Source organism: Aethalodelphis obliquidens, unplaced genomic scaffold, assembly GCF_003676395.1.
Source record: "Aethalodelphis obliquidens isolate GAN/ISIS:26980383/991018 unplaced genomic scaffold, ASM367639v1 scaffold16, whole genome shotgun sequence".
Classification (NCBI taxonomy): Eukaryota; Metazoa; Chordata; class Mammalia; order Artiodactyla; family Delphinidae; genus Aethalodelphis; species Aethalodelphis obliquidens.
Window position 1 is genome coordinate 1,525,595 of NW_020837960.1, and position 18,264 is coordinate 1,543,858.

Consider the following 18,264-nt stretch of genomic DNA (forward strand, 5'->3'; position numbering starts at 1 on the left):
AAAGAGGAAATCGACAGTAACACAATAATAGTGGGGGACTTCAACACCGCACTTACACCAATGGACAGATCACCCAGACGAAAAATTAATAAGGAAACATAAGCTTTAAATGATACAATAGACCAGATATTTAATTGATATTTATAGGATATTCCATCCAAAAACAGCAGATTACACTTTCTTCCCAAGTGCACACAGAACATTCTCCAGGATAGATGACATTTTGGGTCACAAATCAAGCGTCGGTAAATTTAAGAAAACTGAAATCATATCAAGCAACTTTTCAGACCACAACGCTATGAGACCAGAAATAAATTACCGGGGAAAAAACATAAAAAACACAAACAATGGAAGCTAAACAATACGTTACTAAATTACCAAGAGATCACTGAAGACATCAACAAGGAAATCAAAATATACCTAGAGACAAATGACCAGGAAAACACGATGATCCAAAACCTACGGGATGAAGCAAAAGCTGTTCTAAGAGGGAAATTTATAGCAAGAAACAAGAAAAATCTCAAATGAACAATCTAACTTTACACCTAAAGGAACTGGAGAAAAAAGAACAAACAAAACCCAAGCTTAGTAGAAGGAGAGATTTCATAAATCAGAGCAGAAATAAATGAAATAGAAACAAAGACAACAATAGCAAGGATCAATAAAACTAAAAGCTGGTTCTTTGAGAAGATAAACAAAATTGAGAAACCTTTAGCCAGACTCATCAAGAAAAAAAGGAAGAGGACTCAAATCAATAAAACTAGAAATGAAAAAGGAGAAATTACAATGGACACCACAGAAATACAAAGCACCATAAGAGACTACTACAAGCAACTCTATGCCAATAAAATGGACAACCTGGAAGAAATGGACAAAAATTTAAAAAGGTATAACCTTCAAACACTGAAGCAGGAAGAAATAGAAAATATGAACAGACCAATCACAAGTTATGAAATTAAAACTGTGATTAAAAATCTTCCAACACGGATTCCCTGGTGGCACAGTGGTTGAGAGTCCGCCTGCTGATGCAGGGGACACGGGTTCGTGCCCTGGTCTGGGAAGATCCCACATGTCGTGAAGCAGCTGGGCCCATGAGCCATGGCCGCTGAGCCTGCGTGTTCTGAACCTGTGCTCCACAATGGGAGAGGCCACAACAGTGCGAGGCCCACGTAGCGCAAAAAAAAAAAAAAAAGAATCTTCCAACAAACAAAAGTCCAGGACCAGATGGCTTCACAGGTGAATTCTATCAAACATTTAGAGAAGAGCTAACACCTATCCTTCTCAAACTTTTCCAAACATTGCAGAGAAAGGAACACTCCCAAATTCATTCTATGAGGCTACCATCACCCTGATACCAAAACCAAAGATACTATAAAAAAAGAAAATTACAGACCAATATCCCTGATGAATATAGATGCAAAAATCCTCAACAAAATACTAGCAAACAGAATCCAACAACACATTAAAAGGATCATACACCATGATCAAGTGGGATTTATCCCACGGATGCAAGGATTCCTCAATATATGCAAATCAATGTGATATACCATATTAACAAACTGAAGAATAAAAACCATATTATCATCTCAATAGATGCAGAAAAAGCTTCTGACAAAATTCAACACCCATTTATGATAAAAATCTCCAGAAAGTGGGCATAGAGGGAAGGGAACCTAACTCAACATATTAAAGGCCATATATGACAAACCCACAGCAAACATCATTCTCAATGGTGAAAAATTGAAAGCATTTCACTAAGATAAGGAACAAGATAAGGATATCCACTCTCACCACTCTTATTCAATATAGTTTTGGAAGTCCTAACTATGGCAATCAGAGAAGAAAAAGAAATAAAAGGAATACAAATTGGAAAAGAAGAAGTAAAACTGTCACTGTTTGCAGATGACATGATACTATACATAGGTAACCCTAAAGATGCAGCCAGAAAACTACTAGAGCTAAACACTTAATTTGGTAAAGTTACAGGATACAAAATTAATGCACAGAAATCTCTTGCATTCCTATACACTAATAGCGAAAGATCAGAAAGAGAAATTAAGGAAACAATCCCATTCACCCTTGCAACAAAAAGAATACATTACCTAGCAATAAACGTATGTAAGGAGGTAAAAGACCTGTACTCAGGGCTTCCCTGGTGGCTCAGTGGTTGAGAGTCTGCTTGTTGATGCAGGGGACACGGGTTCGTGCCCCAGTCCGGGAAGATCCCACATGCCATGGAGCGGCTGGGCCCGTGAGCCATGGCCGCTGAGCCTGCGTGTCCGGAGCCTGTGCTCCGCAACAGGAGAGGCCACAACAGTGGGAGGCCCGCGTACCACAAAAAAAAAAAAAAAAAAGACCTGTATTCAGAAAACTGTAAGACACTGGTGAAAGAAATCAAAGATGACACAAACAGATGGAGAAATATACCATGTTCTTGGAATGGAAGAATCAATATTGTGAAAAACACTATACTACCCAAAGCAATCTACAGATTCAATGCAATCCCTATCAAATTACCAATGGCATTTTTTACAGAACTAGAACAAAAAATCTTAACATTTGTATGGAGACACAAAAGACCCTGAACAGCCAAAGCAATCTTGAGGGAAAAAAACGGAGCTGGAGGAATTAGACTCCCTGACTTCAGACTATACTACAAACAGCAATCAAGACAATATGGTACTGGCAGAAAAACAGAACTATAGATCAATGCAACAGGATAGAAAGCCCAGACATAAACCCACACATCTATGGTCAACTAATCTGTGACAAAGGAGGCAGGGATATACAATGGAGAAAAGACAGTCTCTTCAATAAGTGATGCTGGGAAAACTCGGCAGCTACATGTAAAAGGATGAAATTAGAACACTCCTTAACACCATACACAGTAAATTCAAAATGGATTAAAGACCTAAATGTAAGACCAGACACTATAAAACTCTTAGAGGTAAACATATGAAGAACACTCTCTGACATAAATCACAGCAAGGTCTTTTTTGACCCACCTCCTAGAGTAATGAAAATAAAAACAAAAATAAACAAATGGGACCTAATGAAACTTAAAAGCTTTTACACAGCAATGGAAACTATAAACAAGATGAAAAGACAACCCTCAGAATGGAGAAAATATCTGCAAACGAATCAACAGACAAAGGATTAATCTCCAAAATATATAAACAGCTCATGCAGCTCAATATTGAAAAAACAAACAACCCAATCAAAAAATTGGCAGAAGACCTAGGTAGACATTTCTCCAAAGAAGACTTACAGATGGCCAAGAGGCACATGAAAAGCTGCTCAACATCACTAATTATTAGAGAAATGCAAATCAAAACTACAATGAGGTATCACCTCACACTGATTTGAGTGGGCATCATCAGAATATCTACAAACAGCAAATGCTGGAGAGGGTGTGGAGAAAAGGGAACCCTCTTGCACTGTTAGTGGGAATGTAAATTGATACAGCCAAATTGATACAGTCACTATGGAGAACAGTATGGAGGTTCCTTAGAAAACTAAAAGTAGAATTACCATATGACCCAGCAATCCCACTACTGGGCATATACCGAGAGAAAACCATAATTCAAAAAGACACATGCACCTTTTGGACTTCCCTGGTGGCGCAGTGGGTAAGAATCCACCCGCCAATGCAGGGGACATGGGTTCCAGCCCTGGTCCAGGAAGATCCCACATGCCACAAAGCAACTAAGCCCGTGTGCCACAACTACTGAGCCTGCACACTACAGCCTGTGAGCCATAACTACTGAGCCTGTGTGCCACAACTACTGAAGCCCACATGCCTAGAGCCCGTGTTCCACAAGAGAAGCCACCGCAATGAAGAGTAGCTCTCACTGAACACAACTAGAGAAAGCCCATGCACAGCAACAAAGACCCAGCGCAGCCAAAAATAAATAAATAAATAAAATTAATTAAAAAAAAAAAACACATGCACCCCAATGTTCATTGCAGCACTATTTACAATAGCCAGGTCACAGAAGCAACCTAGGTGTCCACAGACAGATGAATGGATGAAGAAGATGTGGTACATAAATACAATGGAATATTACTCAGCCATAAAAAGGAACGAAATTGGGTCATTGTAGAGATGTGGATGTACCTAGAGACTGTCATACAGAATGAAGTAAGTCAGAAAGAGAAAAACAAATACCGTATATTAACGCTTATATGTGGAATCTAGAAAAATGGTACAGATGAACCAGTTTGCAAGGCAGAAATAGAGACACAGATGTAGAGAACAAACGTATGGACACCAAGGGGGGAAAGCGGGGCTGGGGGGCGGTGGTGGGATGAATTGGGAGATTGGGATTGATATATACACAGTAATATGTATAAAATAGATAACTGATAAAGTATTTTTTAAAAAATGCTCTGAGAAGTTGGAGGAAGAGAAAACTCTTATCAGTACCTTTCCCCATGAGCTTATAGCAGAGATAGGTTCTGAGAATCCCTAAAGACACCCGAAGAAACAATGGAAAATCAATAATCCAGAATGCTAGTTTTCTTAAATCAACTAGCATAAGGATGCGCAGCCACTGCTTTGATGTTAGTTACTTTTCCTGTAAAGAACTGTTGCATTCATCAGACCTGTCCAAGACTGCTGCATAATTTGGAGTTCTATACCCCAGAAGTTTTCTAATTATGGTTCCCAGACCAGCAGAATCAACATCCCACAGAAACTTGTTCATAATATAAATTCTCGGGCTCTATCCCAGTTCAATGGAGACAGAGGTGTGGGAGCAGGAGAGGTTAGAGGCTGGCAATGTGTGTTCTAGCCAGGCCTCAGGATGATTCTGATGTATGCTGAACTCTGGGAATTACGACCACAACCAGAAAAAGAAATGTAAGGAACTGGAGAGGACTCTGAGAAGAACAATGAAGATGAACGGAATGCCTGAGACAGAATAAACAGAGGAACCAAGACAGATGGCTTTAGCAAGAAGAAACCTGTGGTACTGACATTTACAAGGCTTCAAGTATATAAAGACTTATTCACAAGGGAAGGTAACCAGATGTTCTCCATTTCCCCTGAGGGAAGACAAAGAAGACGTTAGGGACTTCAAGTTGCATCATAAGAAATTTAGGTTAAAATACAATTAAAGTTTGCTGACACAGAGTGTTGTTAAACATTAAAATGAATTGCTGAGGAGTTTGTAGAACTTTCTTCTCTGAGTATCTGCTTCAAAAACTACTGTAAATTATAAAATAAACTCATGTTTTCTTTCCAGCTAAATGATTACCATCTACTGCATAAGGGAAAATGTGAAAAATATGTTGTTACATTTCAGACCTTTTAAAATTATCTAAAATTTAAAATATCTGAGGTACAGCAACTATCTTAAATATCTGAGTGTTAAAATGATAAGAATACTTATTCAAACACAAAACATATACATTCAAAGTATTTCTTTAAACTATAGATAATGATGTTCTGTAATAGTTCAAAAAGTGAGCAGTAGCATATATAAAATTCTTGGTTGATGCAATTTACATGTATTTTCAAATAAAAAGAAGAAAGTGAATACAAATGAATAAGAAGTAAAAGACTGACTAGCTGGTATCTAAAAATTGTATCCTTGTATTTTAAAAACATCACTGAAAAAACTCGTAACATGAATACATATATGTGTTACACAAAATGATAGCAGCAACCAAATGCACAGCTTTGCCAAAATGCTTCTAACACTCTTTCCCAATCTTATAGTTTTATATTAATAAGTTCATTAAACAAATATGGTTAATAGGTAACTAAAATAAAAAGATACAAAAAGTTCCTTTTCCTGAGCACCAATAATATCTGGTAAGTCTCACATGTAAAGTAAGTGTGTCATAGTTACAATTCCTGAAACAAAAGTTTTTTTTTAATGTTGAAAAGTCACCAAAAGTTTAAAAGTTTAAGCTTTAATAATTTTCCATGTGTATAGGAAGTCACTATAATGATAACTCTGTGACTTGTTCACCTCCAAAATATTTTGAAGTTGCAGTCTTCATTGACAAAAAACAATTCCAGGAATTTAGTAGATGTTCATATTTATTGTACTTAGCATAATTCAGGAAGTTAACATTTTTCATTACCTTTTCCACCTTTCCACCATTGATGTCACTGGGGAGGAACTTCTTGCCAATTGTTCTCAAGTCTGTCTAAAATAAAAATATTATTATTAACATAAAATTATAGAGAAAAGTGAATCTAAATCTAATTTCACTCACCAACAAAAGATAAAATTACTTAAGGTGTGTGGAACAAACTTTAAATAAATGTCTTGCAACTGATTATGAGATCTATATATATATATAAAATCAATCTTTTCTAATAACACAGTCCCATACATACATTGTTTAAAGTACATCAAAGGCCTTATTTATATCTGGTCATACTTCTCTAGATACCCTTTTAACTTACTAAGTCTTCTTTATTAAAACCTAAAACTTGATTTTATGAAACTATATAGTCTTACTAAAAAATTAATGCCACAATCCAAAACTAAATGACTACTTTGAACATATAAACAGAGTATATTTTTGACAACTAAATTCTATCTAACCTTGATATGCAGAGACATGAAAACACATTACTCTATAGGCTGTGATACTTATGACATAACAAAGCTACACAACATAAAAATATCCCAGAGAACAATACCACTGCAACAGCAAGAAATTGTAAGACTATACTGTAGCAAATACTTATTTCATTTGCTTTTTAAACAAATTACAGAAACAGAAGTTGTGAACAAATGACTAACCACATGAAAATTCCCAAGTACATATTATTCAGCAAACTAAAGCAAAACAAAAAAGAACAACATAGGACTAAGATAAAGTTGTAGGATTTCTGACATAAAAACAGAACTTCAACTACACAGTCTACATAAAAAAAAACAGACTTTTTCAGGATTTTGTCTTCTTTAGGTAAGAAGAAGTGAAAACTAAAGGAAAAGTAAGAAATTTGTTCAGAAGAAAACTAATACTACTCATGAAAAAGGCCTAATTATTTAAGCTAAGAAATTATACTGCTGCTTGAGATAGTGAGGTTAGATTAATAACTAAATTTGTACTGTTTTATTATTCCTTAAATATAGTAAAGAGAAGCTCTTCATTGCCTCAAGAGCAAAACAAAACAGACTTAGAGTGCATTTAATCACAAAATTTATAAGGGAGAAATTTATATTACACTTAAGGAGAAAATACTAGATGATTAAAATTACTGTATTATAAAAGGATTACATATAGAGAAGTAGGATAGTCTTCTTTGAACACCTACAATAATAGAATATCCTCTTACTTGAAATATCTATATATGGTCAGCTTAAGAAACAAGCATACATGTTATACAACCCTCACAGACCCTTTCCAGTCTTTTACTACAATGATTTATAATTTATTTCTCAATGTAATGCAAGGATCACTCCTAAGTAAAACTCACTGAATGGAACTGCCAGGTAAACTAAGCCCCAAATCCAAATACTTGTTTAACAATGTTTCAGGTTTATCCTTTTTGCAGCCTCCACCCAATAATAGAGTGAAAGAATTATAAACCATACCTCAAGTTGCATGGCTTTGACTTTGAAAATACTAAGCAACGTATGGGGAAAAAAATACTTTCCTATACTAGCATTTCCTGTATTAGGATTGTTTTGAAGATTAAATAATGCACGTAAAGCATTCAGCACAATGACTTGCAAACAGTAAGCATTTAATGAATGTTAGCTATCATGTTTACTTTAGCGAATATAAAACATGCATATTGTTATCATCTGAATGTGTACAAGTCAATAATACAACTAACAGTTCATAAAAACGTAAGCATTATCTTGAAGTCACTCAAAAGCTGAAATATTTAAATATGTATAAAAAACAGAATACATAAAAATTTTATGATACATCATGGTCCTTCATTTCTGGTTTTTATCACTAATTAAAAAATTAAAATAAAATGAGGCATTAATATAAATGAGAAATGAGCACTAGACTAAAATCCTAAACTTTGATTTACTACATACTGTAATTAACTAATATGACCTGGGACACGTCAGAAATTCTCTAAATCCAGTTAATTTATTCCTCTGTAACATGGAAAATATATTACCAATTCTATCTTCCAAAGCTGTTGTCAGGCTAAAAGGAGACAATATATTCAAAGTGCCTTACACACATATAAGGAATGTTATTTCATTGTTCTTTTAGCAAGATGAAAATGACCTACCAAATCTTTAAACATCCTAAATTCAAAGTCAATTTATGAGTTCTGCAAAGGCAATTCTATGATTCAGATGCTGTTATATCAGGGTCACTAGGATAACTGGGTCCAAAAATACATTTATAGTGAATAAGCAATTATGCAGGAGAAATATATAACACGCACGTGTGCACATGCACAAAAGATTCCTGACTATTTCTTCAAGTAAGTTCAGCAGAATATCTATTAGGCAAATCATTTTGTATTACACAGAATCTTAAAACAAATTTAAAAATAATCTTAAAAATTTTTACTGTTACATATTATTTAGTAATTTAAGACTAGGCTATCATTTAATTTTTTTCTGAATAATTCAGGAATTTGAACGCAAAACTACATGCTGAATTTCAAGGTTATTTCTTAATATCCTTACTCTTCATTCTACAGAGGAAAAAATTAAGAACCTCCCTCCATTCAACATAAAAACCCATGCAGAAAAGAGTTACATAGCAGCTCTGAGGCTGCTATCTTTAGAAGGGCCAGCTTACAAAGTTGGCCCGAAGGTGTCATCTGGGAACTTGGCACTTGAACCATTCCCTAACTGAAACTGTGGTTCACGGCCTAAATTATTTGTGTTAACAATGTGATCTATGGTAAACACCTGCTTTTTAAGGGGGGGAGTCTGGAATTTTATTTCATGCTAAGCAGAGAGTACCTTCCTAAGCAGCCCAATAATAGCCTAATGGACTTCCCTGGGCAGAAAAACCATATACATACCATTGCTTTGTTCACTGCTAGATAAAGGAACAAATTCAGTGTGTTCCCACTGGCGGAAGAGAACATAAGCAAGCTTATGCATGGATTATTCTCCCAATATGTAATAAGTTATATGTAAGAACTAATAATGCAAGTCTTTCTCAATTAGTGATTAACATCCCACAATCACTCGAAAGTTAAAAAACTTCAACAGAAACACTGTATATACCTGATTTTATTTAAAGGTTATAAACTTGAACCTTAGAGTATTTGTCTGGTGTAGACTTCATCCCGATTAAAAGTATTTTTTTTAATCCTATTATATCGCGTAATAGCTTTGGACTGCAGTATTTAACTATATATTTTAAAGAAAATTGTAAAGACAAATTAATTCACTAAGATAATAATAATCATGTACCTCTTATGTACACGGGACAAATACTTCATGTTGACTTATTTTACTTAGTTTCATACCCAATTTATACATAGCTCAATGCTATTTACCTATGTATATAAATAAGAAAAATAAAAAAGAACAGAAGATTGTCACAAAGCCTTTTTCCTATCATCTTTAGGACTTTTTTTAATAAACAAAGAAACTAGGGTTCTTTTTTGTGTGTGTGTGGTACGCGGGCCTCTCACTGCTGTGGCCTCTCCCGTTGCGGAGCACAGGCTCCGGACGCTCAGGCTCAGCGGCCATGGCTCACGGGCCCAGCCGCTCCACGGCATGTGGAATCTTCCCGGACCAGGGCACGAACCCGTGTCCCCTGCATCGGCAGGTGGACTCTCAACCACTGTGCCACCAGGGAAGCCCGAAACTAGGGTTCTTTATACCATTTTTTGAAAATAAAATTCACTAATTTGGGTGCAGATCAAGGGAAGTTAAAGTGTCTAGCAAATATTCCCATTTGTAGTCACAGATAACACACATAATTTCTAAAAAAACCTGTTGGTCTTATTGAATAAAATTTCAAAGCAGCTAAAAAAAAAATCACAGGTTTCAAAATATAAATTTTATGTTTAAACCCAAGTTTAACTATGTAAATATAAATTTAAGTAATTTGAAAAGTTATACACAGTTATATATTTATTTATACTTCACATGCTCTTATCAGTTGTCGCCCTTTCTGCTTTATGCTAAACCTACTTTGCAGTGACATAATGGATTTATCAGACAGTAATTCTCTTCTGAATTTCACTGATTATGTATCATAGTATATGAAGTTGATTAATAGACTGTGACTGCAAAGGCGATACAAAAAAAAACTCCCATAGGGTAACTGCAAGATTGAAAAAAGAATATTAATTTACTTACATCTGTACTTCAAACAATTTTTATAACTCTTCAAAAACATCCAAAGTCAACCCCAATTATAGATAAGATACAACTATACAAATGGGTAGAGGGAAAGAGCTTGGAAAGAAATATACACCAAAACATTAACGGTAATTATTTGGTTTTATTATTTTACTTTCCTGTATTTTCTGAAGTAGTCGTATGGTACCATATATACTACTTTTATCAACAGGAAAAGTTACTTTGAAAGAAAAAATACAACTGTCAAGAAGCTATAACCTAGCTAGAGTTTCTATGTAAATTAAATGTCAATTTGTTTTCATGAATATGATCAGTTTTTACTGCTATTACATAGCTACTGTAAATGTAATGAAATTCTGTAACGGATCACAGGGTGAAAAAAAAAGGAGTTTTAATTGCATTTTTCCCTTTTTCATTGAATTCTGAATAATAGATGTTAAAGAAATATATATTTCTAATAATTGGCTTATATGAGATTACCAAATTCAACAAACATCCCTGCAACTTAAAATGGACAATAAAAATGCAAGATGATTTATGATTTTTTCTCATCATAAAATCCAGTTTATTCTATGAGATATTTTTCATAAATATAGCTTCCAGATTTAAAACATTTATAAGTTAATAAATAAAACTTACATTGAGAGCAATCAGGATGATGTCATTTATATTGACTTTGTCAGGAGAACTTGTGCATGCTTCAATGCCTTCATCTGAAAGATACCTGTTAAAATAAAATAAATGGCTTAATATTTTCTAAAATCAAAATTAACCAAAATTATTTTCTTAAGTCTACATGCAATTTTGTTCTCTACTATAAAATGCTTCCACTACAAATACGAGGCAAAAAGCATCCTGGATACTCCCTGTTTATTTACTATCTGATAGAACAGGATAGACAATGCGTATTTTTCCTCTTTTATTATCTTTAAAGGGATACTGTGTTAATAAAAGTATCCATATGTTTTCTGAGAAAAGCTATTTAACCATCAATATACTTCTTAAGGAATGAATGAGCTCCTCTTTACTATTATACAAATACAATATCCAATTTAAATATTTAGTAATACAGTAAACTCTTAAGAGATTGAGATGTGCTATAAAAATAGAACCAAAAACAACACAGATTTAAATATAGTCCAACAAACTTTCTTCTGGGCTCCTTTCTCACATTATCTTCTCAAGTCCCCTTTCTCTAACATAATGTTCCCAAGAATCTTTCAATAAATACTACTGACTCCAAATAGCACAAAGATAGGCAACTTTTTACCTTATATCTTTCACTTTTCCTGTCTCTTTTCAGTTTTTTTTACTCATTGTCTTATTGCCCTTTGTTATTTTTTATTCAGTCCAAACCAACCATATATCTGTAGCAGACAATAATTAATTCAAGAGTAAAAAGATTATTGAATCCAAAGGGGGGAAAAATCATCTCTACCAATTCACCCACACCCAATACAGTCATTTTGAAATTCTTTGATAAATTCTACAATTCAGATATCATCCCCCCAAAAGTCCACCTGTAAAAATGCCCATTAACATTCAACATCTTTTGTAATCAGTATCAGATACTCCTTTAACCAAAGGTCTGATGCTAGCATTGCCACTGTAGACATTCTCCCACTAAAAAAGATCCCACTACTGGGCATATACCCTGAGAAAACCATAATTCAAAAAGATACATGTACCCCAATGTTCCTTGCAGCACTACTTACAATAGCCAGAACACGGAAGCAACCTAAATGTCCATAGACAGATGAATGGATGAAAAAGATGTGGTACATATATACACAATGGAATATTACTCAGCCATAAAAAGGAACGAAATTGAGTCATCTGTAGTGATGTGGATGGACCTAGAGTCTGTCATACAGAGTGAAGGAAGTCAGAAAGAAAAAAGCAAATACTGTACATTAACACATATATATGGAATCTAGAAAAATGGTACTGATGAACCTAGTGGCGGGGCAGGAACAGAGACACAGTCTTAGAGAATGGACTTGTGGACACAGGTGGGTACGGGGAGGGTGAGATGAACTCAGAGAGTAACACGGACATATATACACTACCATGTGTAAAACAGATAGCTAGTGGGAAGCTGCTGTATAGCACAGGGAGGTCAGCTCGGTATTTTGTGATGACCTAGAGGGTGGGATGGGGAGGGTGGGAGGGAGGCCCAAGAGGGAGGGGATATAGGCATACATATAGCTGACTCACTTTGTTGTACAAGAGAAACTAACACAACATTGGAAAGCAATTATAATCTAATAAAGATGAAAAAAAAAAAGATACAGGAGTGCTAGTCTGACAGAGCTAACACCGGCTCTTCCTGATGGCCAGCAATTCCACCATCAACCCCCAACCTTAGGCTGATTCTAAGACACCTGTCAATGTAAACTTTACCTGAAGACAGCAACCAAAGAGCATATACCTTTAAGAAACATAGGATGAATGATTTCTCAAAAGTAAAAGGACAAGTGAAAAGAAATGTGAATAGGAGAATACAAAAAGCAATAGAAAATTAAAGCTGATAAACCTACGCATAAGATCAAGGAGGTAAAAGAAAGGAATGTGTATATAAATCAAAGCAAGAATGTGGTAAAAAAAGTTAGATACTATTAAAAGTTGAAGACCATGGCAGTGCTAAACTACAATGATGAATGAAGGCAAGGAGTTAAGTGGGCTACAGAGAAAAATAGAAGTGTTAAGTATGTAGATGAGTCAGTAAGAATGAATGGATGGGAGGCAGGAATAAATAGTACATGAGTGACCATGGAATACAATGTTTGCAGTCAGCAGAGATGGCTAAAACACTGCTTTAATTCAGAATGGCTAAGTTCATTTCCTTATTACCCTGATAATTTGTCACCATTCACAGCCATTGACTGTATCCGGCACTAACCATCTTACAAACTCAGTTCTACAAATATTAATTAATTCCCCCTTTATGTGAAAAGCACTATGTGAATCAGTAATAAGATCAGTAAAATGATGAAAAATAAACATCTTTCTTCAAGGAGTTTACAGTCTCACATAAAGAATAACACAACATGTAAACAGCTATCATACAATGCCAAAATAACTATAAACAAAATGTTATGGGGGCTCAAAGTGGCTGCAGAATGGAAAAGAGTGCACAGAAAGGGAATAGTATGACCAACAACATGGAAGTAAAAAGTATAAAGCACATTCTAGAGGTAATAACTTGGAACGTTACGGCTGGAAAATGGGGAAGAGATGAGAGGTCAGTATAGGTTGAGACGAATTTTATTTACTGTAGGAAGCAACAGTGCATAGAGGGATATGGGTGCTATATTAAATGTTGACTAAATGTTGAGTAATTACAAAATCACAACTTTCAAAATTCCTACAGTGGGGAAATAATATGCAATGACTAATAAAATACTTTTGTTTTCTAGAAAGGTAACTCTTTAGAATTAAAAGATTATAGGATGTCACATGAACTGGAAATGATCTTAAAAAATAATCAAAGTTTAACTCTTCAATTTTACAGATGAAGAACGCCCAAAGATGTTAACCTAAACTTGCCCCAAGATACAAACTTAAGCTATGAAAAGTTAAAACAAAAATGCCTCCTGATTCCCAGTTTAGCAGTCTTTTCATTACAACACACTATTTTTATTTATCAACAACTAATGCTAATATCAGGAATATGATTTTTTTCTCATAAACAAAAGTCAACATCTATACAGATCAATTTTTTAATCAAGTAGACACTTTACCAACACACACAAAAAAGCACAACTAGGTAAATTCGATCAGTGTCTCCGAAGTATATTAAATAAGAATAGGCCTAGTTTCATAGTAAAAGATCAGGGAACTAATATTAACTACGATTAAGAGATTCAAAAATTGTTACAACAATAAAAATACCTATCCTGCAAAATATAAAGAGGAAACATCTATCTAACAAAAATTCTGAAGGCAGAAGAGATAAGGGGGTGTAAATTTGACTTCATCCATGTATAAATCAAATATCATGTGATTTCTTCCAAACGATGCCTGGAGAAGGCTTCCTGAATATAAGAAATTATAAAATATGGCTCAGTCTCAATTTCCAAGTTTTACAAGTCTCCCTTCCTCACCCTTCACATTAAAAATAAATAAATAAATAAAAATCAAAGGACTTGAGCCTCACAGCTTTACTTTGTAATTATCAAGAAACAGGAAACCCATTCACAGGTCTCCCCAGTAACATCTTGGTGATCCTTCTGTCAATACTGGACCATTTTCACAGGACTAAATCTAAATTAACTGTAACTTGAGATTTATAAATTAATCTTTCTGCTTTTATAAACATTTAAGACTCCAATATTATCAATGAATAAAAAATGTGATAAAACTAAGGTATTATGTCCAAATCCGCTTCAAGATGCACAACAGGAACACAGCAACTGAAAGAACAAAACAACACACAATTCACCAGCCTTAATGTGGTCACTGGGAAAAAAAGGAATTGAAAATTGGCACAGGCGTGTCAGATCTGATCCCTGTGCACATCTGCACGATGGACCTCAAGGGAAGTGAGTCATAATCAGTTCCCAGGTGCCGTCTTTGAGCATGCAAAACCAAGGGCATGGACCTTAAAGAAGAAACAAACCCCAGAGAGCTCTTGTTGACTACAACAGCCCCCAAAGCACACACTTTTTTTCTCCTCTGGTGGAGATTTGAGCACAGTAACATTATAAAACCATTCATTACTATTCTGAACTAAAAATACATCAGAATACATTTTATTGACAAGCAAGGCACTAAAGGGCTAAATTCCTACATGATACTCATGGAATAGACTAATATTTCTCCTTAATTTTACCTTCAAATAATTCCATTTTAAATTACAGTTTAATAAACACTCAAATTTTTTTAAAAGATTTTGGAAAGTGCTTCTTATTTTCATAAATAAATGTTAAAATTCTGACTTTCTCAGAGTCATTTAATTTTAGCCCTGAGCAACTCTTCTTACTTAAGAAGTAAAAGCTTTAAAATTAATTACTATCCACCAATTTGGGGGAGAGGTGGTTTCCTATTACAAATAATGAAAATATATTAAATAAGAAGGGTCTCACTGCTAAAACCATCTTTACCTCATGTTCTAAAGTTACTTGGGCATATAAAACAGACATTCCCAAACTACAGTTCAAGAATCTCAACTGACAGAAAACTGTGATAAAAACAAATACTATTGTTTCAATATCACTTGTTAGATCCAGATAGTGGATCACCATTACCAGTAAGTGGATTCCTAACTGCAAGGGAAAAGAGTGCCAATTTTCCTTTGATCCATTCCTCTGGAAGTAGGTAAAATCCTTGAGTCTAACTTAACTACTGACTATGATGTACACATAATGAGGAGGGCAGCAACAAACTGAAGAGTACACGCCCGTCTAAAGGGGGCAGCTCCAGTGACTATCTGTATGAGGATAGGTTAAGCAGCCATTGTCAGATCTTCTCATTTTTAGCTTTTAGTTTTTTGCAAAGCAATGTACAAGCCAAACAAAACAGGCTTCAGTCTGCATGTGGCACACACACTTTGTACGTATTAATCGTATTGGTTTATTTCAGTTACCTGTTTGTTTGCTCTTATACACTTTCAACTTGTCTTTGACATGCAGGGTTGTGCCCTAAGTGTCTCTCAAATGATATAATATCCATGGCTGACATCCTTTTCAAGCAAAAGAGGAAAAGAACTGTCTTTTAGGTCACTTTGTATGACCCCTGGACAGCAATAAACATATTTATGCATGTAAATAGTGTTCTTACCGGATTCATCATCAAATCATTTCCTTTGACCTAAATTATCTTCAAACTGCACATATGATAACTCATCCTTACCTAGATTTCCAGACTACATATATTTTTTAGGGGGAAAAATGTTCTAATTGGCCAGAAATACTAAAAAAGCACACTGAAGCTTTCTTCCCCTCCACCTACCTGTACCTGTCCAAGCAATGAATACCCATTCAAGTCTGAACTGAGACATGAATTCCTAAGGTAATCAAAAACAGAATCTATTATCACGCATACAAATTAGGCTGATGACACATGAAAATTCTTTAAAATGCCAATAAGAAAAGCAAGAGTGAAAACATTCTTCCCAAATGGATAGGGACTCAATCAAAAATAAAGGACATATCTGGACAATGACTGCTATAGGATGGTCTTAACTGTCTCTGAAGAAAACCCAAATCACATGGCCTCATGTGGTTTTTGTGGTCTCTGATCTATACATGATTATTTGCTGGTACATTGAGATTACTAGCCCACATAGGTTATCCAAATACCAAAATGGGAATTTTATAAATGAATCCCTACTTAGCTACAAAGAAAATAATAACTAACTCCCAATTACTCAAGCCAATAGAGGGACAGGAGAGAATAAAACATGACAGGTAATTTTTAAAATCACTTATATTAAAAGGTATCTTTCATTTTAGCAAATATGAACATTGCCAACCTACTGAAAATTCCCAGGACATTAAAAAAATAATTTTTAAAAACTACCCAAACAAAGGTCTCTCTATTCACTCTGCATATCCTGTTTCCAGCCCCACAGTGTAAGTGGTCTGTAACATGCTTGCTGAAAATTTTGGGTTTTGCTATAGGCTTCTTATAGGCTTTTGCTGTACCCAGTCAAAAACACTGAAATAATAACTTGCTAATTCCCTCCTTTAGGATAAAGGAAAATGGCTTATGAACTCCTATTTATGAACCACAGAGTAATAAGATTAGTTAAGGTAACAAGGCTAATAAAAATTTGGGCACAAGGACTTCCCTGGTGGTCCAGTGGTTAAGACTCCATGCTCCCAAAGCAGGGGGCCCGGGTTTGATCCCTGATCAGGGAACTAGATCTCACATGCCGCAACTAAAGATCCTGTACGCGGCAACAAAGATCCCACGTGCCTCAGCTAAGACCTGATGCAGCCAAATAAATAAATATTTTTTAAAAAAACTGGGGCACAAAATTTGCTTCAAATAACCTGGTACAGACTAAATGAATATACTCAATACAATTTATAAATACATTGGTGAGGGGGCGCGGGGGGGGGGTAGTCACCAACCAGAATATAACTTGGTACACCAGCATTAAGTTGAATGAATTTATGGTATTAAGCACAGCAAACAGGAGGATCAGAATTCTATTAAAAGTAATTCAGAAGGGGGGAGTCCTATGACCCAAACGGCAAAAAAGGAAAAAAGAGGTCTTTTATTTCATTTCCCTAAAAAAGTACCACTTCTATCACTACCATTTTCTTCCCTTCTTTAGGTTAAGTGGCCACCTACTATGCCAAAATGAATACCACAATCTTTATTCCAACAATTACAATAAGGACCTGAGTCAACACTAGCTTAAAATTTAATTTTCTCTATGGTTTACGTATGAATGGATCAAATAAAGATATGTATTATATAAAGGACCTCTAAGTAACAAGTAGTGTTCATCTTAGTGAGTGAACTATTTTCTATATAAGATTTATTTTATTCAAATATAAACTATCTTTAAAAATGCATCTCTTTTTCAGTTTTTAGCTTTTATGATTTCTTTGCATGCACAAATGTATATTACTTCCACCATTTAGCTAATATGATATTAACTTTTTTCTACACATGGGAAAATCTATTTTAATTTCTTCTCTGCTAACTTTCCAAATTTTTATATTACAAAAATAAAAACACCAAAAGCAAAGACCTTAAAACCTTAACATTTTATGTGCAAATGTTTCAAAAAATTAATCTCCACAAAAATGGAAAGGATAAATATGCAAAAAGTAAAAAATAAAATCTGCTTAGTACTACATAAGGATCTTTTTTCTAAGCAAGTAACTTCAGTAGAGACATGAAGCATTATGAAATGCCTTGATACATCATGATTAACATCTGTATTACTCAAACTTCAACATTTCAGTGGCCAGACAAAAATCTGGGGGCCCAATATTAAAGATTAAGATACGGACATCAGAAAAGGTTCTAGGGA

General features: G+C 34.8%; 1 protein-coding gene across 1 annotated transcript in view; it reads right to left on the minus strand.

Annotated features, from left to right (window-relative positions):
* Positions 1-18,264, minus strand: part of TDRD3 (tudor domain containing 3) — a 202,139-nt gene that overhangs the window by 106,068 nt on the left and 77,807 nt on the right. The window contains exons 2-3 of the mRNA XM_027116135.1: positions 10,911-10,995; positions 6,094-6,159 (exon numbers count right to left, since the gene is read on the minus strand). Coding sequence (XP_026971936.1) covers positions 6,094-6,159; positions 10,911-10,995 — 151 coding nt within the window. The remainder of the gene's footprint in view (positions 1-6,093; positions 6,160-10,910; positions 10,996-18,264) is intronic.